This window comes from Hyaloscypha bicolor (assembly GCF_002865645.1).
Source record: "Hyaloscypha bicolor E unplaced genomic scaffold K444scaffold_182, whole genome shotgun sequence".
NCBI classification, from domain to species: Eukaryota; Fungi; Ascomycota; class Leotiomycetes; order Helotiales; family Hyaloscyphaceae; genus Hyaloscypha; species Hyaloscypha bicolor.
The window spans coordinates 5,212,634-5,233,406 of record NW_020194684.1 but is presented as its reverse complement, the minus strand read 5'-3'; the positions used below and the strand labels follow the sequence as shown (position 1 = coordinate 5,233,406).

Sequence of the window (20,773 nt, the reverse complement as noted above, 5' to 3'; positions counted from 1 at the left end):
TTATGGGGCCGGCGTTTGCTACAGAGATACCATACTGCGTATAATTCAGTGTTGTCTTAAACAATCAATCTCATTAGCCCCCCCAAACAATTTCTTGAGACAACCCTTTTCCTTCGGCTATCCCCTTTTGTTCTTGTTCAATTCTTTTGACAGATCGAACCACGTTCCAAATCCCGTCTACTGCCGTACAAGCAATGCCGCACTCGTCGTTTGACGGTTCGACTCCACAAATCCTGCCGGAGCAGAAAGAGTCAAGAACATTCCACTCATTTCCCAACGGCACGCCAAGCACGCCAGCCGCGAGCCAAAGGAAAAGGCAAATCACGCTTGGCATTTGTGGAGAGGCGCTCCACTGCTAAGTCTGCTGAGTTCTTAGTGATAGACGGTGGTGCGGACTTTGTAAACAACCCATCAATTGGACTGTGAGTGCATCACACAGGGGCTCATCAGTGACACTGTTTGACAAAGAAATTGAGAATTGATACTTCACAGGTACACGAGATCGCATCCGAAACGTTGATGCGCACAAGAGCTACAGGGTGAGCTGGGCTGAGCTGTTAGTGATGTCATTAGATGCTTTGGAAGGATGGGGATGGGAAAAGGGGGAGTTCGTGCTCGGGGCCTCCACGGCTTTTCAGGACCTGGCGGATGATCGTTGCCGCTTCGGCAGATGACAAAGGGGAGATCGGATTGTGTTTCTGGGGACGATCTGCTGGCTCGCTAATCTGAAACGTTTCAGTGATGGTTATCTAAACTTTTGTTTGATTGCGAGAGGAGCTGAGGTCGATCTCAAGGGAATATGCCGTGCCTGTCTAAGGAAGGGGTACTGGTTCGTTCATACGGCTTTTGAGATAGTGGTCCTCAACGGCCCCTCACGCCCCCTTTTTTGGACAACTGTTAGAGTTGAACTATGTGTTTTACTGTTGAAAATCTTAAAAGATGACCCGGATGTCAAATAAGAAACCAACCGTTTCCAAATAAGGCATGCTGATTCATACGGATCCGGAGCAGGAGAGCACCTCCGGATTTAGACGAATCGAATCGGGATGCCGTTTTCGATGCATATTTCTTTCATGCACGGTTCCCAACGGGTCGTCTATCCAAACTCTATTATTATGTTACCGTACCGGTATGTGACTGCTTGCCAGAGCGTGCAGCCACGGGATTCGGGGATATTACCCAGGACTCACCCCTGAGGCAAGTCCGTATGCAATCTGGGGCAGTCTCCGCAGGGTCCTTTGGAGGCTTGCAGGGAGAGACATCGTGAGTTCTGACTAGGTGTTCTATACGTGGCGCAGACCGTTCGGGGGGCAGAGAGTTCTGGACCTCTGTAGAACCGTAACTGTCGGCAATTGTGGGCAATGGGAATTTGGTGAAGCTCGTGAAGGAATTCCCATCTTCCAACTTTCTGCCAAATGCCAATGCAAATTGAACGCGCCGCATACGACAGTGGTGAGTGGAAGTTGGCCCCGTCCAGTTGCTGCAGTGCGAAAACGCCACGTACGTAGGCGCCTTGGAAAGGGCGGCGTGAGCCCTGTGCATCGACTCGCACCCGCATGGGATTGATGGGATTGATGGGGTTGATTGGGATCGATTGGCATTTCCACTGGGGCGTGCACAAACGGCGAGGAGAGGCAAATCAGCAGCGGCGAGCCTTCAGGGGGGCGGGCAGGCCTCGACATGAGCACGCCAGCAGGCCAGGCGAGGCGAGGCACCAGAGGCACCTGAGGCGCGGCCGCGAGCCACTCAGCGAAGTTCCCACTGCGCTAGCGGCAGGTTGCGCCCGCCAAACAGACAGTGCAGGACGCCTTCGAGCTAAGCTGCACCAAGACACGGTCCACCATCTTCGACGAGGAGCAGCGCAGCGCAGCGCAGGTGCAGGCGCAGGAGCAAACCTGTACAATGTACATGAGCGAGCCGTCTCGAGCCCTTCCACTCTAGCAACGAACGTTGTCCTCGAAGCCTTCCGTCAACAGGTCCAGGAACGCTGTCGGCGTCACGCTCCTTACCCTCTCTGACCGCCGTCCTCGATTCCTCCAGAACACACGAGTCATCCCCCTCCTTTGCGTGTAGGGCGCTCCCTCGATCGGCACGTCGGCACTCGCTTCTGTCTTCGGATAGTGTCGACAAGGGAGCAAAGCTTCACAATCTTCCAATACCTGCGTCTGTGGGAACTTGGGCATCATCGAACACGAGGTTCGTAAAGGTACGTGCATGGTTTCTCAGCCTTCTTCGAGGGCATACCGCCAATCGGTGCCCAAGCATCAACCCGGTGGGAGCGGTTTGGGGGAAATAAACAACCTGACACTCTTTTAGCCTTCGTGAAATTTCCTCCTGCGATCTTGGGACGACTTCGAATCTTCATGCCTTCGTGATAGACAACGGCACCCACGTAATACAAAGGCAGCTTTGGCTGCACTACGCGTCCGCAACAATGGGCGATTCCACCCTTTCGGCGGCCAGTTCGCTCTTGCAAAGCCTCGCGACGAATACGCATATCGCCCCAACCTCTTATCAAAACCATCAGCTCATCAAGCTCCCAGGCGCTGATACTCCTGCTAAGCTCGCTCTGGAGCGTGATATTGCGGCTCTGGTTGCGAGAGTGCAATGTTTGGAGACGAAGGCAATCAGCGTCAACAACCAGACTCTGCCCGACACTCCCAATGAGACCGGCGCTCCGTCGGCTTTCGCTGACGTCCTGACTGGCGGGCCAGGCCGGGCAGCAACGAAGAATCATCCCACGCGAAAGTCCTCGAATAGCTCATTGTTGTCAGGGAGAGAGAGTGCGACGGGCGAAAGACCTCAAAAGCTCCCGAGGCTCAGCAACGACGAGCTCATCGAGACACTCCAACAACAAATCGACGACCAAGCAAAGCAAATCCAGAGTGGGAAGCAAAAACAAGACGCCATTCAGGCTCAGATGTTGGAGCAGGCACAGCAACAAAAGAAAGCCATCAATCAATATGAGGTCGAACGAGTGGCTTCTCTCGAGCGTGAGCTCAAGAAGCATCAGCAAGCCAACGAAGCTTTCCAGAAGGCTTTGCGGGAGATTGGGGAAATCATTACCGCTGTGGCGCGTGGTGATTTGAGCAAGAAAGTTCAGATTCATTCCGTGGAAATGGACCCTGAAATCACAACATTTAAGAGAGTAAGTAATGTCTCTTATTTTCCCCTTTTCTTCGCTAACGTATTCCAAGGTGATTAATACTATGATGGACCAACTCCAAATCTTCTCCAGCGAGGTGTCTCGTGTTGCTCGAGAGGTTGGAACAGAGGGTATCTTGGGAGGCCAGGCACAAATATCAGGGGTCGATGGCACCTGGAAGGAGCTCACAGATAATGGTACATTGCCTTTCCCACCGAATTAGAACTCAATGCTTTCGAAAGATGCCCAAACTATTCAACGTACTTGGAACGAGTGCTAACAGAATACAGTCAATGTCATGGCGCAAAATCTCACCGACCAAGTCAGAGAAATTGCTGCCGTCACTACTGCTGTTGCACATGGAGACTTGACCCAGAAGATCGAGAGACCGGCCCGCGGAGAAATTCTGCAATTGCAACAAACCATTAACACCATGGTGGACCAGTTGAGGACATTCGCTGCTGAAGTTACTCGGGTGGCCAGAGATGTCGGCACAGAGGGTATTCTTGGTGGTCAAGCAGAGATTGAGGGAGTAAAGGGCATGTGGAACACATTGACAGTCAATGTCAACGCTATGGCCAACAATCTCACAACACAAGTTCGAGATATCGCCATGGTCACCACAGCCGTCGCCAAGGGAGACCTCACACAGAAGGTGCAAGCCGAGTGTAAGGGGGAGATCAAGCAGCTCAAAGAGACTATCAATTCCATGGTGGACCAACTTCAGCAATTCGCCCGAGAAGTCACCAAGATCGCTAGGGAAGTCGGTACTGAGGGTAAACTGGGTGGCCAGGCTACAGTTCATGACGTTGAGGGAACTTGGAGAGACCTGACTGAAAACGTGAATGGAATGGCCATGAATTTGACCACGCAAGTACGAGAGATTGCCAAGGTGACTACAGCTGTAGCCAAGGGAGATTTAACCAAAAAGATTGGAGTCGAGGTGCAAGGAGAAATCGCTTCGCTGAAAGACACTATCAACACCATGGTTGACAGACTTGGTACCTTTGCTTTCGAAGTCAGCAAGGTTGCGAGGGAAGTCGGAACAGATGGAACTCTCGGTGGACAGGCCCAAGTTGACAATGTTGAAGGAAAGTGGAAGGACCTGACCGAGAATGTGAATACTATGGCCAGCAATTTGACCTCCCAAGTCCGAGGTATATCAACTGTTACGCAAGCTATTGCCAACGGTGATATGAGCCAAAAGATCGAGGTTGAAGCTGCTGGGGAGATTTTGGTTCTGAAGGAGACGATCAACAACATGGTTGACAGGTTGAGTATCTTCTCCAACGAAGTCCAACGTGTTGCGAAGGACGTCGGCGTCGACGGAAAGATGGGTGGTCAAGCTGATGTTGCTGGTATCGGTGGCCGGTGGAAGGAGATCACAACTGGTAAGCTGCTGATCTCCAGACGAGAAAGCCTTCTTTGGGCTCTGCTAACGTGATTAGATGTCAATACCATGGCTATGAACTTGACGGCCCAAGTCCGAGCTTTTGGCGATATCACTAATGCTGCCACTGATGGAGACTTCACAAAGCTCATCACCGTCGAGGCATCCGGAGAAATGGACGAGTTGAAGCGCAAGATTAACCAGATGGTCTTCAACCTAAGAGACTCCATCCAGAGGAACACAGCCGCCAGAGAGGCTGCCGAATTCGCCAACAGGACGAAGTCGGAATTCCTTGCGAACATGTCTCATGAGATTCGAACACCGAGTAAGTTTACCTTTTTTTCTCCCTTGTGCGTTCCCTCAATGGGTAAGTTGTCTATTATGGAAGCGACGATATACGATAGGTCCTGCCAGTCATCACAGCCCCCAGCTCCTCCTTCCCAGCCATAACTGGCAGGACCCATCTCCTCCTTCTCCATCATCATCTGTCCAGGACCCTTCGCCGTTCTCCAAGCACCTACAACGCCTCTGTCTCAATTGCAGTCACTCTCTTCAGGCGCCTTTGCTCCACCCAAGATCCACAAGAACGCCAATCTAGGGGCCACCAAGATTGCAACCAAGAAGGACCATTGGGCTCCTTGCAACTATACTGCTATCCACAAGCAGAACCTCGACGTTCACCTGGCCTCCGAGAAGCACCACAAAGTGCTTCTCCGCTCCTCAAAGGCACCTTCGCCCCCCGGGACCCCGTTTTTGGACTTATCACTAACCGTTCCATTACTAACTTCTCGACTTCTCTTTTTTTACTCATTGTCGTCTTCGCTAACTGTATTTGTACGAACTATCACTAACTTCAATACAAGTGGTATGTAAATCGACGCCCCCCATTTGTTCAAAAAGCTAACAGTTCGTAGAATGGTATTATTAAATAAGCTAAACCTTTAAACTATTATAAGCTAACGAAATTCAGGTATAATCGGTATGACACAGCTTACCTTGGATACGGATCTTACACAATATCAGCGTGAAATGTTGAATATTGTTCACAATTTAGCGAACAGTCTATTGACCATCATTGACGATATCTTGGATCTGTCTAAGATCGAAGCTAACCGCATGATTATGGAAGAAATCCCGTACACCCTCCGAGGAACCGTTTTCAACGCTTTGAAGACACTGGCTGTGAAGGCAAACGAAAAGTTCCTGGACCTGACATACCGAGTCGATAGTTCAGTCCCAGATCACGTCGTTGGAGACTCCTTCCGTTTACGTCAAGTCATCCTAAACCTTGTCGGCAATGCAATTAAGTTTACGGAACATGGCGAGGTTTCCTTAACGATTCGAAAGGCAGAGCAAGACCAATGTGCTCCAAATGAGTATGCAATCGAATTCTCTGTATCCGACACTGGTATTGGTATTCAAGCAGACAAGCTGGATCTCATCTTCGATACCTTCCAGCAAGCCGATGGGTCTATGACTAGAAAGTTTGGTGGAACTGGCCTCGGGCTCTCTATCTCTAAGAGATTGGTGAACTTGATGAGAGGAGATGTCTGGGTGAAGAGTCAGTACGGCAAGGGCAGCACTTTCTACTTCACTTGCACGGTCCGACTTGCTACCTCCGAGATCGGCTTCATTGGGAAGCAACTCAAGCCATACCAAGGTCACAACGTCCTTTTCATTGACAAAGGACAGACTGGACATGGCAAGGAGATTGTCTCGATGCTTCGGCAAGTTGGTCTCGTGCCTGTTGTGGTCGATTCGGAGAGAAACGTTCACGTCGCTGGAGGCGGATCGAAAATTGCTTCCACTTACGACGTCATTATCGTGGACTCTATTGAGACCGCTCGACGCTTGAGATCTATCGATGAGTTCAAGTACATTCCCATTGTGCTCTTGGCTCCAGTCGTTCATGTCAGCTTGAAGTCAGCCTTAGACCTCGGTATCACTTCATATATGACTACCCCCTGCCTGGCCATCGATCTCGGCAACGGCATGATTCCGGCATTAGAAAATCGTGCTGCTCCATCCTTGGCTGACAATACCAAGTCCTTCGATATCTTACTTGCCGAGGATAATATCGTCAACCAACGTTTGGCTGTGAAGATCTTAGAGAAGTATCACCATGTTGTTACGGTTGTCGGTAACGGTCAGGAGGCTCTTGATGCTATCAAGGAGAAGAGATACGACGTCATCCTCATGGATGTCCAAATGCCAATCATGGTAAGCGGGAGTTGTTTTAAACAATTGTTTGGATACTGACCTTGTTTAGGGGGGATTTGAAGCCACTGCAAAGATCCGAGAGTATGAACGAAGCCTCGGCACGCAGAGGACTCCAATCATTGCTCTCACAGCTCATGCAATGCTTGGTGACAGAGAAAAGTGCATTCAAGCACAGATGGATGAATATCTCTCGAAGCCCCTCAAGCAAAATCACCTCATCCAAACAATCCTGAAGTGTGCTACTCTAGGAGGAGCACTTTTAGAGAAGGGTCGAGACGTTCGAACTTCCGCCAAGGATGAGCCCAAGACTCCAATCACAAACGGGTCGGCCACTCCGACACCAGAAAATTCATCCCTCTCCGTTCCACGACCGCCTCTCGAGCCTCGCCCATTCACCACGACAGGCCCGATCAACCACGGAAGCTTGGAGAGCCCTGCAATCGTGAAAGCAGATGGGGAAGATCCCTTGGCTAGAGTACGTAAAAGCGCGAACAAACACCAGTGAAGTCCTTGCTAAGCTCTCATCAGCTTCTCATGCGCGCACATAGCAGCTAGAGAATATTTCTGATACTTCTGTGTCTTGGCGGCTTTCGAGCGGGATCTTGTCCCCTGAAGCGAAGCAGACTCCGAGATATTATGACCTTTTCTCCTGTTTCCTAAGATACCATCCATTGCGAGCTCCTTCCAACGGCCTTGTCTTTGTAACTCGTCTACTGTGCTTTACCTCTCATTGGCGATGGCGTTCTTCTGGGGATGGAGTTCAAGGGCGACTGACTTGCTGCTGCTCATTCTGATGGATGCTTCACGCGGCGTGGGTCGGTCATCGTCATATTTGCATGGCTGTTGGGATTTGGCCTACTTTTTCATTTTCCATGTTGTTCGTCATGGCTTGCGCTGAATGGAAGGGACGAAGTCAGCTGCTGGAGCGGGCTGGACTTCTTTCTCATGTTGATCTTTTTCTCATGATGATGGATGAGAGGGCGGGATGGAGAGAAACAAAGAGTTTACTAGAACGTAGATGCATGGATTGAGGATGACAGATGGAATGGATCTTTTCATGATCCGAATCTCAAGCGCTTGATATGTCCTTGATCACTAGGTGAACACATACATATGACCGAGGAATTTGTATCTTTGATTGAATTGATTACCTGATTGGCTGTAGCTTGAAGGAACTTGTTGTAAGGCTTTTCCAGGATCACAAGTATCTGGAATTTGACAAGAGGCAGAAGGGAAGAACTTACAAACTCTATTTGGCAGGAGGTAGAGAAGTTGAGGCCGGTCTGCAGCGGAGCAGTAGAGGTGAGTCTAGAAGGCGATGATGACCTTGGAGCTTATTCAGGTTGAGCCTCCGATGAATGACCAATTTTTGGGCGGCGCCATGCAAGCAATTGCAGCTCCAAGAAGCAGGAAGTAGACAAAAAGTTTCCTCACCCGATAGCTCAATGCCAGCCCGGAAAGATGTGTCACCGTGGAGGGTTTGAAGTCCCGTGGTTGGTTTGCTGAGCAGGTACGGAATGGGGATAATTTAAAATAAGGTTATTTTGGAACGCGAAGGGGAATCAAGGGCGCCACGGCAAACCTGGATGGCGATCGTCGATCATTTGCTGGGGGTGGCAGGGGTTTTTTGTGTTACGTGAGGTTGGGGTGGGATGTGATTGCTCATCACTCCAGTTGTTTGAATTGGGAGGATGTAAGGGGGGTAATCGTGTTTTGGCCCCTCTGGAGAACAAGGGAGGCAAGGGATTGGATGTTTTGGGAAGGGAATTGGGAGAGATGGGACGAAGGGAAGGCGGATGAGGGCAGGTAACAAGGGGTTTGTTTGGGTGGAAGGAGGATGATAAAGTGGCGGGTCATGAGCTGTCAGATGCGAGGAGCCGGTTCTGAGAAGGAGCGGTTGCCTTTGTGAGGGCCTAGACTTGAGATGTTGAAATGGTGAGGATGAAGAGTCGGTGAGTCGGTGAACCTTCTCTCATTGACCCCAAAAGAAGAAGATCTACCATCTGTGATATATCTTGGCTTCGATTGAGCGGCCGCTACAAAGGCATAAAGTCACACGCTTCCCCTTCACCTGCAGCGGTGAGGGTGGTGGTCTGAGTCGTGTATCTTGATCTGAATGGGTGGAACGAGTATGAGATGAGATATCCGAGGGAGAGGCCGCGTCGATTCGATTCTGCGTTGGGGACCAATGGGAGCCTGTGGTGATTGCGTGCATGAGATCGTTCCATCGTTGCGTCAATCAATCGTTGGAGGCAGACCATCTCCTTGGATTACGGCGTGCCTGAGGGGTGTGATGTGCAGGATGAGACGTGTGGTATGCTCATTGATAACCTCGTCATTGACTTCGTCCCTGGGTCCGCAAAGTTGTTCGTCTGGAAAGAGTCGGAGGCGAGCGGAAGTGCTTTGTAATGGCTGATAGGATAGATCGGATTGTTGTTAGTTATTATACTTGTATAGAAGCCTTAGTTGGGTTTTATAGGTCTTCGCGAGGGGCGAATAAGGGCTCAGGATGTATCCTTTGACAGGGAAGAGGTCAAAAAGGCAGGGTCAAGGGAGCCGATGTTGGTAATAATACTTTGACCAAAAAGTACATGCATAAAATGTTGGATGAAGATTTGGAACATACCGAATGCCAAGTTAAGATCTTGTCGCCTTGTTCCGCTCGCGGACCTTTCGGGTGGCCCAGGAATTGCTCCCTGTGAACTCCTGCTTGTCTTCGCCGACATCTTGCCTCGGCGCTCGTAATAAAAAGTCACGAGCCACTGCCGTGATATACTCATTGGTTGATGTGATATGGTGGCTATTGTCTCCAAAACTGTTTCATGTTCATTTCTGGAAGCCCTGCCTACTGGGGAGTCTGGGACATGACGTCCACCTGAGTTGCTTCTCTCACCATGCTCTTACAAACACTGGTATCGGGAAAAAGACAAATGACAAGTTGTGGAATCTTGGGAATGGAAGAGAAAGCAAACGCCGTCCCCATGAATACATAACAACCTTCTGTATCTAGAGAAATGGTGCAGGACTCGTGAAAGTGTCTCCTGCAAGCACAAGAAGCCATGCTTGTATCAAATTTCCAGCTGTCTCTGATGAATCTGGTCCTGCATGTGATGAGGCATTCATTCAAAAGCCAGTTCATCCTCGGTACTGTCCGTCTCGCTTTGAGTCTTCACCCTTACAGGCGGCCCGTCTCAGGATGGCACTGGTACCTGGATGAAAGAAGAATGCCTCGGGGTAAGCTTGATAGAACTTCGAAGTTTGAGTTGGGGTATTGCTCCGGGTCCCTTCTGGTCGGCGCATCGCTGTCATGGCCCACGACAGGATTTGCGAGTGTGAAGCTTCATCCCAACACGGTCGACTCTCGTCTAGCTAAATATAATCAACAAGTTGCAAGCCATCTCAAGCCCCCTTTCCAGGGCCCCATGACGGAAGGCAGCTTTACGGCGACCGGTATGGCGTCACCGTGCAAACCCGTCTGGGCCCCAGTCGATTTGATCGCTCATCCGCCATTTCTCAAAAGCCTCCTCCTGCGTCGCAATTCGATCGAAGCAAGATGGCCAGGGTCCAAAAGGGTTTGGTGTCGATTGTTCGCGTTTCCGCCTTCAGCCCCTCATCGCGCTCCCCTCTCTGCTCCCCTCCCCTCATTCCATTATTGCATTGTTCATAGCGTGCTGTAGTCTGTAGGCGGTACAGTAGCCAGCTGCTCTGGTCCTGGTCCTTCCCGCTTCTGTTGCCGCAAACGAAAAAGTCTGCAGCCCTGCACGTGTGTGTCTGCACCACCACGCAAGATCGGGAGGGCAACCGTACAGGCACAGGCAAAGAGAGACCATCGTCTCCATCGACCCATCCACCCACCCACCCATCCACACTTCCACAGGCCATGCCATAGCACCGGAGTCTAGTTATAGTTGTAAGCATGGAAGCCTCGCCTCCTGGACGGCCCCCAGCCCTTGCAGAGGCCACAAGCCTGTGTCCGGCAGCCCACTAGAGTCCCCACTCAAAGCTAACTTGCGCACTCGCGCATCGCTGGGGCCCTCGCGATTTTAAGCAGATGAAAGGGCCCATCCCCAAGGCAGGCAGGCAGGCCAGGGCCGTCCAAGCTGAAGTGAGTCCTGATGAGAAACGCATGTGTGAAAATCTCCGGGATGGGAAGAGCAGGAAGGGAAGAGAAATACGGACGAAACGAAACAAACCCGCAGCCGAACCGAATCACAGATCCCAAATTCCTCCCAACTTGCAAGCCTGCCAGTACAAGCCTGCTGCTGCCCTGCCCTTTGCCCCTCTGGCTTTACGCCCGCAGTCTTGTTTGACCGGCGAAGTTTGCACTACCATGCTCACTACACGGCACCAGAAGGTTTAGACCCAAGCTCCATCGATCACGTCCCCTCCTTCCGCTCCGCCAACCACTCACTCGCACTTATTCCCTACCTACCTACTGACGCTTGCTTACCCTTCCCTCCCTCCTTCCTCCTCTCCATCCCACCATCATCATCCTCGAACCTATCGAATTCGTTGTCACGGTCTGTTTGCGTCAATTGTTTCCTGTCGATATCTCGGTCCCTCGTGTCCTTTCGTATCGCCGGTGTTTTCGATTTTACCTGCTTTCCCATCCGAATCGAAGTTTTTCTAGCACTTGTTAACCTGGTTAACCCCGTGAGTCGATCCCCTTCAAGATCTTGCGCCTAACTGGACCGCACGCGATGGAGGCTCAATCCCAACACAACCCCTCCTCAGCTATGCTCTACCTCTGCCACGGCTGCTATTGCCCCGGGCTGTTGATTGCAAGCTCCAGATCCATGTCGCACATCTCTGGGAGCTTGCATGTCAAAGACAGCTGTATTGTTGTTGCTGGCGCATACGTTTGGATCAGGTCGCTCGCCTTCGTTGCGTCGCCCTCCGGATGCGCGTTTGCTGGCAAGCTCGGCGCAAAGCACTGCGGCGGAGACCGTGGGCTTACTGTATAGCATAATAGCAATTGATCCTACGGATCCATTTCATCCGGAAGTTTAGACTGACCCTTTGGCGTTGTGTGCAGATTCGGATTCATCCTCAGCGATTCCTTCCAGCGAATATCACCATCTTTGGACCCCTTTCGCAATCGATTCTTTGCAGGTGCAAACGCTATCATAATCTTCGACTTTCCTCTGCACGGTCCCTGCTTTTCAACTGCTTTCCGCCGCAAGTAACGAAATTACGAAGGTTGGGCTGGGTATCTTCTTGGAGCTGGTACATCGTACAATTTGAGGTAAGAAAGACCTCCCTACCCCACCATTTGGTTGGCAGACCCCATCGAACATGGCGACGAACCTGGATACACGGATCGGCTGGCCTCCTCCATGAGAATCGACCAGCTTTTTTCCTCATACTGCCGGATTTCGGGAAGACGTCATAGGGGTTGAGACTTTTTCAGGGGTTGGGATCAAGAGTCCTGCCCAAGTGCCAGTGGTGCTAGAAGTCTCTTGCATGGCTGCAAATATGCACAGCAGCTCGGGCTTTGTCGAAAGCAACCAGTGTCGCCTCCCTGAGCTAAATTTCCATTGCCGAAGCTGGGTTGTTGATCAATCCACTCCGGATAGCAGTGAGTCGTGATATGTGAAAGGGGCCCACAAGTGTTCTGGTGCCTTCATGCCTCGACCCATCTGCAGAATTGATGGAAGGAAGTTGCGAGCGTATTTGGTCAAAATAGACATCAGGAATAATCCCTACAAGGTTGTCAAGGCCTTCAATCCCATCGACACGGGTATTCAAGCGTATGCCCGCCGAGTTCTTTCTCCACAGTGTAGATTATGATGTGGAAGTTCTGCTTTGGAAAGGGAGCTCGTCTTCCGTTCACAATCCATGAAGCGTTGCTCAACGTGTCTGATGATGCTGCCTCTGTGGACTTTAAGCACTGTTCGAGGGCCTTTCCTAGCATCAAGGGCTCTGGCCGTCCAGTCCGAAAGACCGGGACGCCTATGGTGGTCAACAAGCCGTGAGCTATATGGGGAAGGGTTATGGTCACTCAGCTTCGGTTGTTCGGCCTGCTCCACATGCCCCCAGCATTTGTGGCTTGGGTGTAATTAGTTGATACGTCCTGCCCTTCAAGGGTCTCCCAAGCGTTTATTGTTTGTTGTTGAAATGGTCGAGTGGTGTTGAAAGACCAAGATGTTCTATTTCCAAAAGAAACACCCCCCAAGGAGACTCCAAGTATGGATGACTCTGCTGCGAGCAAATGCACTTCTGTTGAAGACTCGATGGTGGTGAGAGAACGTGCTCAAAGGACGGGGCAACTGTGGCGCATTGGTTAGCTTGATATTCTGTTGTTTCATACCATATGAGAAGCCCAACACGTACCTTCCAAGAGTTTGGTCACTGCCTTCTGGCTGCAGCCTCTGAATTGTTGTGTGAAAGAGGCTGTGTGGACTGTGTATCGTTCTTTCCGGCACTGTGGCCATCCCCCCGATACACATGAACGTGTCAGAACATGCTCATTCTGGCAATACCACTCTGAGAGATACGCTGAACTCCCTTCTGCACCCTGTCGGGTTGATACTCGTTGTGGTGCGCTTTGGTGGGGTTTGAGTTGTGGATGTCGTTGCTAGCCTCGACGTTTGGACTTCAACCCCAAGAGCGTCCGTTACTTCGACTCCACACAAATGCCTGCATTTTGCCAAATTTTGAACATGGCAGGATCTTTTTCTTGAAAGTAATCGTTACGCACGAGTTGCTTGTGATTGCAATGAATGTTCCGCACATATCTTTTAAGTGGTGTTCGCCCATTGAACTGTGTATAGCACCACCCCAGCGTTTTCGACCTCAAACCTCACTTCACTTCTTGTTGTGCTTGCTTTGCTGTCATCTTTGGTTTGCGGTTGTCCTACTGCCTTGAACTCGAATTTGGTTGGACAAAGTCCGCCTTGCCGTTGTGCTTCGTGCCTGTGACTTGTCGATCGGAACTGCGCAGTCCATAAGAACACAATATGCACAAAACTGCTGTTTGAACGTGTTGCCTTTACAGTAGTCGTTGTAGAAGGGTGTCTGTAGGAGCCTACATCTCTTTTGGAAGAGCAGTTCGTCCGAAGTTTGTGCATGATTCATGAAAATCGTTGTGTCTACGAATGCGCATCGCTTGTTTTGTTTTTCCTAAAGAAAATTTAACTAAGCACCGCAACCCAAACATAGATCCTCTCCACAACCCACCACTACTTTATCAAGAGATCACTTTGCATTCCAGAGTCTTTCTTTTGTGGGGAATCTCAACCAAGTCCGCAGAGTGATGCTGATCGCCTTTGGCAAACCTCTCAAGACAACACGGATCAACCAAGCCAACTTGACACTTGACACCATACCTGCACGACTACGAATAACTCACGGGCTACCTTCCTAAATAGCAAAGCTGGTTGCGTTTATGATATTGGATTCATTCACCTTCCGCAGACTGTTCTTTCAACATAGATAAATTTCGAAGCCCTTCAGGCCACAACTGGTTTCGATTGCCTTAGGCCGTTTGAGGGGGTCTGCCACCACTGATTGCCACTAGCTAGCATCAAAATGACTCGAGGGCTTCGGCTAACTTGCTCTGAACAGGTTCTACAAATACTTCGTCCTCGCCTTCAAACTTCGATCTTCTTCTCAACACACCTTCCCAACTTCCTCTTCAGCCACTTTCTTAATATACACCCATAGTTCTTGTAACTTCCTACTACCTCACTGCGCGTCCTTCGGACACCCCGACAATCGTAATGGCATTCCAGTACGACCCCTCCCAACAGCAGGGCCAGTTTTCACAAGAGAACAACGGCAACGGTATGCAACAACCTGGCCCCCCAAACCAAGGCATGGCTCCTCCACCTGGACAGCAGATGCAGCAACAAGGTGGCCAAGAGGGCGGCTCCCCTGCTCCGTTCGCCCAGCAAGGAGGCGTTGAAGGTTCCACTGGTAGCGTCTCTGGCGATGCTAAGACCACTCTCTGGTATGTCTACACTCGTCACCTTATACACCTCACTCCGCCTTCAATCTCCATCCCCTCCACCATCACCTTCATCCACATATTCGATCTACGACAATCCTAGAGTGGTTTTACCACCTTCGAGGATCATATACGTCATTTTGGGCGTTCATCTGATCATTCCGCGGTCGCGACCTCGTGACTCGAATCCCATCACCGATGTCCGATTCCGGCAACTACCGTCATAGCCCTTTTCCTCCACGCATCTCTCACTTCGATATCTAAACTTAACCCCAGTAAGATTGCTAACGAGATTTTACTCTAGGATGGGCGAGCTTGAGCCTTGGATTGATGAGAATTTCATCCGTTCAGTTTGGTTTGGTATGGGCGAGCAAGTCAATGTCAAGATGATCCGCGACAAATTCTCCGGGTAAGCTTCTACATATTAATAGACTATTGATGCTTCTTTATTAACTCACTGTAGCAACGCCGGCTACTGCTTCATCGACTTTGCCTCTCCTGCTGCCGCTGCGAAGGCTCTTTCCCTCAACGGTTCCATGATCCCGAATACGTCCAGACCTTTCAAGCTTAACTGGGCTTCCGGTGGTGGACTCGCCGACAGACGGTCAGAATCCCGGTTTATATTCCTCAACTCTTATGCTCGCCGCATTCTTGACACATGAGCTGACAAACACAGTAGTGATGACCGAGGACCAGAATACTCCATCTTCGTTGGTGATCTTGGCCCCGAGGTCAATGAATACGTCTTGGTTTCTCTATTCCAGGCTCGTTTCCCTTCGTGCAAGTCTGCCAAGATCATGACAGATCCCATTTCTGGCATGTCAAGAGGCTATGGATTCGTTCGCTTTGCGGATGAGTCTGATCAACAGCGAGCTCTCACTGAGATGCAAGGTGTTTACTGCGGCAACCGTCCTATGAGAATCTCCACTGCCACTCCGAAGAACAAATCTGGAGGTGGTGGACCCGCTGGTATACCAATGCCTGGTGGAATGGGTGCTGGAATGGCTGCCCCCGGCATGTACGGTATGGGCGCTCCTCCGCCTTTGGGTTACTACGGTGCGCCTCAACCGATGAACCAATTCACTGATCCCAACAACACTACCGTCTTCGTTGGTGGCTTGTCCGGATACGTTACTGAGGATGAGCTCCGTTCCTTCTTCCAAGGCTTCGGCGAGATTACCTACGTTAAGATCCCACCCGGAAAGGGCTGCGGCTTCGTTCAGTTCGTCCAACGCCATGCCGCTGAGATGGCTATCAATCAGATGCAAGGCTATCCTATTGGTAACTCCCGCGTTCGTCTCTCATGGGGCCGCTCCCAAAACAACTCTGGACCCGCTGGTACTCCTTACCGCCCAGCTCCTCCTCCACCTCAGTATCAGTCAATGGGCATGCCCCCTGCTCACCCATATGGCCAATTTCAACCCTTACAGGTAAGTGGTTTCAATCACGCGCACCACTTCTTCTGCTAATTCCTCCATAGTAAGCATGCATCTTTCCGTGTTTCGCGAAACGGAGTTTGATATAGCGATCATGGCGTCTGTCTGCACTCGAATTTGCCTTTTTCAATGGCTTTACTTCTACGCGTCCAATGCCTGGATAGCCGTTTCTCCTCTTAGCGTTACTTGAAAAGTATCGGATGGGTGGGGATCTGCATTTTCCATGATGCCCATGTACAAAAAGTGCATTAGATGTCTCCTTTTCATGCGTCCACGAAGGGTCTCGACAAATGCGCTGCTTTCTTTCCTTTTTATTACAGATGTATTCTCTGAGGTTGGGCTTCTCATACAGCTTTGCTTCTTCCTTTGGCTGGCAGGTTGGCTGTTGGCAAGGGGTTGTTTCGCGGGCTACACTTGCATGGCTTTGCTCTAGAGCACCACACATTTCCTTTTCATGTTGTTTTCAAAAGCCCCCAAAAGTTTAGACGATCCTTTTCACACACTTAGGAGCATTGCGGTTTGTATGGTGCGAGCTCTGCAAACCTACATGTACCTTGCAAATCGTGGCTTTACCATCATTGTGTTCGTGTCCTTCGGTGTTTTTTGCTTTCAGTGTTGAGTATTACCCACCCCGCTCGCCATATTTGTAGCATTTCCCCTTCCCCTCCCCTTTCCCCGGCATTGCTGCCACTTCCCGCTTTGTCCCCCAGCCTCCGCAGCTCGACTCAACTTTGTACTTACGTGCTTTTAAGCGATTGAGTGTTTCCCGGTGTGTGTGGTATTAACGAAGGCAACGGCGACGTATCCCCCGATTCCTGTCTTTCCTTCCTCAGGTGGAGACCGTTACCAGATGACTTTTATTCCCTTCTTTTCAATGCTTTATATACAGGAGCAAGCATTGACTCGAGGGCCCCGACTGGACGCATTCGAGACACTTACCATGCCACTAGTTGACGATGCGGACGACCACCCATTGAGGAGAAGCTTCCTCTATCTTTCTTTACATTCTACGCACAGCTGGTTCGAAACACAGGCTAACTCTGCTGATTTTAGGCCCAAGGATGATGGATGCACAGAGATGGTCGTCACCAGAAAATCCTCCACCGATGGCAGTACTCGAAGCATCCACGAGGGGGATCTTCCGAACTGGTATAGGCTCAGACAAGAAGTTGGCTTGGGCGTCGACTCTCGCATTTCCCTTCAAGAAGCTAAGGACGCCCATGTTTTCGACTGGCAGCTACCCATCAGTCTGCAACCATTGCCTCTATAGGTGTCCTCCTTCTCGCTCGTTGTTCTTGGGCTGCGTTGCTGTTCCTATGCTGGGCTTCTGGCGCGGATGATGCTTGCTTCTCTGGGCTTCCTGCGCTGTTTTTTTTAAACGAATTCACGACTTTCGGCTTTACTCGACTTGCTACGTTCTTCTGGCTGCTGTATTCACGGCTGGTTATTCTGCGGTTAATGGTTCTGGATTTCTACGACTTATACGATTGTAGATCTCGTTTTCGTCCCGCCGCTTGTTATTCTGGCTTCTTTAGCTGGATGATACTAAGCGGCTTGGAGAGAGATTCCTGCTAATTATTTTCCTTCTCTTCTTTTGCATGGCTGCTCGGCACCTCCTCAGAGCTGACGAGACTTTGCTAGAGGATTGGATCGATATCATACCTGCTTCTCTTCTTTCCTCCGGCGTTTATGGTCTGGCCTGGTGCTGGATACTCTGCTGAGGGTTGGATGGATATGAGTTGGCCTTTACATCATAAGTTTTCTTTTGTTTCGTCTGCGCGCGCACTATCTGTGCTGGACGGCCAATATGTCGCTGCTGTTCTCATGTTTTCCTTTGAGTCTTTTCTCGAGCTTGTGCCGGTGACATCGCATACAATCGGACAGCCATTTTCTTTCAATGCTCTCTCTTGCGGTTGATTCATCAGACGGCGTTTAGAGGGGCGCTACGACATAGGTTTGATCAACATCGCGTTTGCTTCTTTTTATTGATTCATGAGATACCCCGGTGGTTTTGCTGTTTACGGATGATACCCTGCATGCTTCGAGGTGTTATGGCGTTAAACCTGCGGCTGTTCTCTTTTCTCTTTTGTACATAGTCAATTAATGCTTTTAAACTGGAAATCAGGGATGCTGTGATGTGTGATTGTGAGAGGTCGAGGTAAGAAGGGGACTGAGCGACTCGCGATCAACGTGGCATGTGTCAAAAGTGATTTGTGTGGGTAGTGATGACTATTGAGGGCAGTGTGCGTTTTCAAGAACTACGTTATTCATGATTCAGCAAGTCGATATGTACGGTAAACTAATTAATGGAGAATCTATTGGCAATGAATGGTTTGGTCTCCGAGATAAAGTGACCTTAACAGAACGATTACACTCACTTGCCTCTTGAGAAACCATACGTAGCGTGGGCTAAGCCAGTTTTCGTACAGGATCGCTTTCAGATCTCTATTGTTCGCGGTGAATTGGGTATATCTAAACATGTATCCTTCTCTTTATGTTAATTACTACTTCCGTGTCTTCCTCGCGTGCTTCACCAAATTCTCAATTACACCCTCAAACGCCTCTCTGTCCCCTAACTTCTCATCCGTCCTCTTGGTCCAGTATTCCAACACCTCATTCGCTGTTCCCTGCATCTCTTCCAACTTCTTCACATGCTCTTTCAACTCTTCTATTGTAAGACCATTCAGTGCTTCGTTCGTAATGGTACATAACTGCCTTGCGGATACCAGGTCCAGTTGTGGAGCAGGTGGCGGGCCTTTCCTCCGCCGTGATTCCGATCGTTGCTTGCCTTGAGAATCAACAGACGTGGAAGATGCGTTGCCATCACTTTGCTTGAGGCGTGAGAGTCGGGAGTCTGTAGAGTTGCGTGGAGAGCCAGAGGGAGGATTCAAGTTCATGGAGGGTAGAATAAGTTTCTTTTGCTTGGATGCTGGAAGGATCTCATCTAGGTCGACTGGAACACCAAGTGAGACTAGAAACAGGCGTCGTATTCGAGAACGGATCCAGTTTGGGGGTTGGAGGGGTGGTGGGGCCACAAGTTGGGACCAGAGTGAGGCACTTCTAGGAGTCAGGAATATGGGATTCTCGGCGGTGAGGGGTGGAAGAACTGAGGTGTCGATTGTGTCAGGTGGGAAGAGGGCGTTCATATATAGTTCTGTTGCTGCTTGGATCTCTTCTGGCGAATCAAGATCTGAAAAGTCTAGGACTGGCTAGGGGATTATCAGCACAGAATAATCACAGGGGACACATAGCATGTGATGGAAATGCTGCAGATTTGCTACTTACAAATGCGGGAATGACAGGTATAAATTGAGGTGGAGGTGGAGCTGGTGCTGCCTCCTGAAAACCATCATCGAAATCACCAAATTCAGCATCTTCCTCCCCCTCTTCGAAATCATCGAAATCATCTCCAAACCCGCCCTCCGACCCATCTTCAGCCTCGTCGTAGTCATCTGTAGCTGCAGTATCCCCCTTCCTCGCTGCTGCAGAAGATTTCCGTCTCGTGTGGCTTACGGGAGGGGACCTAGGAGCAGGAGACGTTGGCGACCCTGACTCGGTCAATCGCTCTGAAGCACGAGATGCAGAAATCTCCTTACCTGCAACGTCGCCGACTTCTTCTACTACGTCAGGCTTTGCATCCTCCTTCCTCAGTTCGTAAGCCTTTGTGCCAGGAACTTCTCCATGTCTTGGCATAGAATCGACTCTCTCCACTTTGGTGATGGGAATCGGAAGATCGCCAGGAGTGCTACCGGCCCTTGACCGGGTCACAGTAGAGGCACGGCTGCGTGATCCAGACCGGACCACAAGATCCGGGACTGCATCTGCCAAACGTTTCTCGTGCGCCTCTGTTCCTGGGACTTCACCATAAGTTGGGATTTCGGGGTCAATCTTCTCAACCACCGTCATGGGAATTGGCTGTCCACCAGGAGTGGACGTTCCCGGGGGATGGGGAGAAGTGGTCCCAGAGTGCTTGCCCTCAGGAACTATTTCTATCTCATCCGGCACAGCATCTTGCTCTCGCGTGTGGTAAGCCTTGGTTTCGGGGTCTTCACCATAGCTTGGCTTGTCGTCGACTCTCTCGACTCTCGTATGAGGTATCGGAGAAGCGACTCCGGATGGCGGATCGAGGCCAGACTGGGCATCAGAGAAGTGGTCATCGGATTCAGAGGACTCTAGAAATAAATCAAAATTAGTATTAAAGCTTAACGGGCGTTTCTGCAAAGACTGTAAATCCTTACCTAGATCGTGTGCTCCAGGGTCATCGATGCTCTTCCGTACGGGTGGCTCCAGATTTCCCTGCTCGGCATCTGCCATGCTTAATCGTAGGAGGGCGAGCGGCGAGGTCTGTATTGTTCAATAGAGCCTGCGGGTTAGAATATTGAGGAGAGGGGTTCCTGCGATCCCATGCCGATGCTGGTGGAGGTATCTGGTGACGAGCCCCTTTCAAAGCTGGTAGGCGCGGAGAAAGCCGTGCTCAAATGTTGCTGGCTTCGCGAAAAGTAGAACGCGAGAACAAAGCAACTCGAGGATTCACGCGCTGCGCATGCGCCCTTTCAATTTCCTCAGTTCCGAGCTTTCTTAAGCTGAACGCTCTTTCGGCTTTCCGATCTGAAACCATATCTGGTTTGTGTCCC

General features: G+C 50.5%; 6 protein-coding genes across 6 annotated transcripts; 4 read left to right on the top strand and 2 right to left on the bottom strand.

The window, feature by feature from the left end:
• Positions 1–3: 3 nt before the first annotated feature.
• On the bottom strand, positions 4–477 carry K444DRAFT_247983 (uncharacterized protein). Its single transcript, XM_024871324.1, has 2 exons — positions 409–477; positions 4–361 (listed from the first exon to the last, which is right to left on the bottom strand). The coding sequence occupies exon 2, from the start codon at positions 332–334 to the stop codon at positions 74–76; it is 261 nt and encodes an 86-aa protein (XP_024728847.1). The 5' UTR covers positions 335–361; positions 409–477; the 3' UTR covers positions 4–73.
• Positions 478–2,434: 1,957 nt separating this feature from the next.
• K444DRAFT_647891 (two-component osmosensing histidine-kinase) lies at positions 2,435–7,310 on the top strand (the record flags this gene model as incomplete). Its single annotated transcript, XM_024885397.1, has 7 exons — positions 2,435–3,148; positions 3,198–3,342; positions 3,436–4,536; positions 4,594–4,860; positions 5,506–6,755; positions 6,805–7,230; positions 7,284–7,310. 7 exons carry the CDS (start codon positions 2,435–2,437, stop codon positions 7,308–7,310), a joined length of 3,930 nt encoding a protein of 1,309 aa, XP_024728846.1.
• Positions 7,311–9,673: 2,363 nt separating this feature from the next.
• K444DRAFT_621068 (uncharacterized protein) lies at positions 9,674–10,606 on the top strand. The gene has a single exon (XM_024881825.1). It carries the CDS (start codon positions 9,815–9,817, stop codon positions 10,430–10,432), a length of 618 nt encoding a protein of 205 aa, XP_024728845.1. The 5' UTR covers positions 9,674–9,814; the 3' UTR covers positions 10,433–10,606.
• A 679-nt stretch (positions 10,607–11,285) lies between these two features.
• K444DRAFT_247408 (uncharacterized protein) lies at positions 11,286–11,799 on the top strand. The gene has a single exon (XM_024871321.1). The coding sequence runs from the start codon at positions 11,456–11,458 to the stop codon at positions 11,717–11,719; it is 264 nt and encodes an 87-aa protein (XP_024728844.1). The 5' UTR covers positions 11,286–11,455; the 3' UTR covers positions 11,720–11,799.
• A 3,209-nt stretch (positions 11,800–15,008) lies between these two features.
• K444DRAFT_544176 (RNA-binding domain-containing protein) lies at positions 15,009–16,172 on the top strand (the record flags this gene model as incomplete). The annotated part of the gene is made up of 3 exons (XM_024876031.1): positions 15,009–15,112; positions 15,167–15,307; positions 15,380–16,172. 3 exons carry the CDS (start codon positions 15,009–15,011, stop codon positions 16,170–16,172), a joined length of 1,038 nt encoding a protein of 345 aa, XP_024728843.1.
• A 2,471-nt stretch (positions 16,173–18,643) lies between these two features.
• Positions 18,644–20,453, bottom strand: K444DRAFT_637173 (uncharacterized protein; the record flags this gene model as incomplete). The annotated part of the gene is made up of 3 exons (XM_024884093.1): positions 18,644–19,348; positions 19,425–20,311; positions 20,378–20,453. 3 exons carry the CDS (start codon positions 20,451–20,453, stop codon positions 18,644–18,646), a joined length of 1,668 nt encoding a protein of 555 aa, XP_024728842.1.
• Between the last annotated feature and the right edge of the window lie 320 nt (positions 20,454–20,773).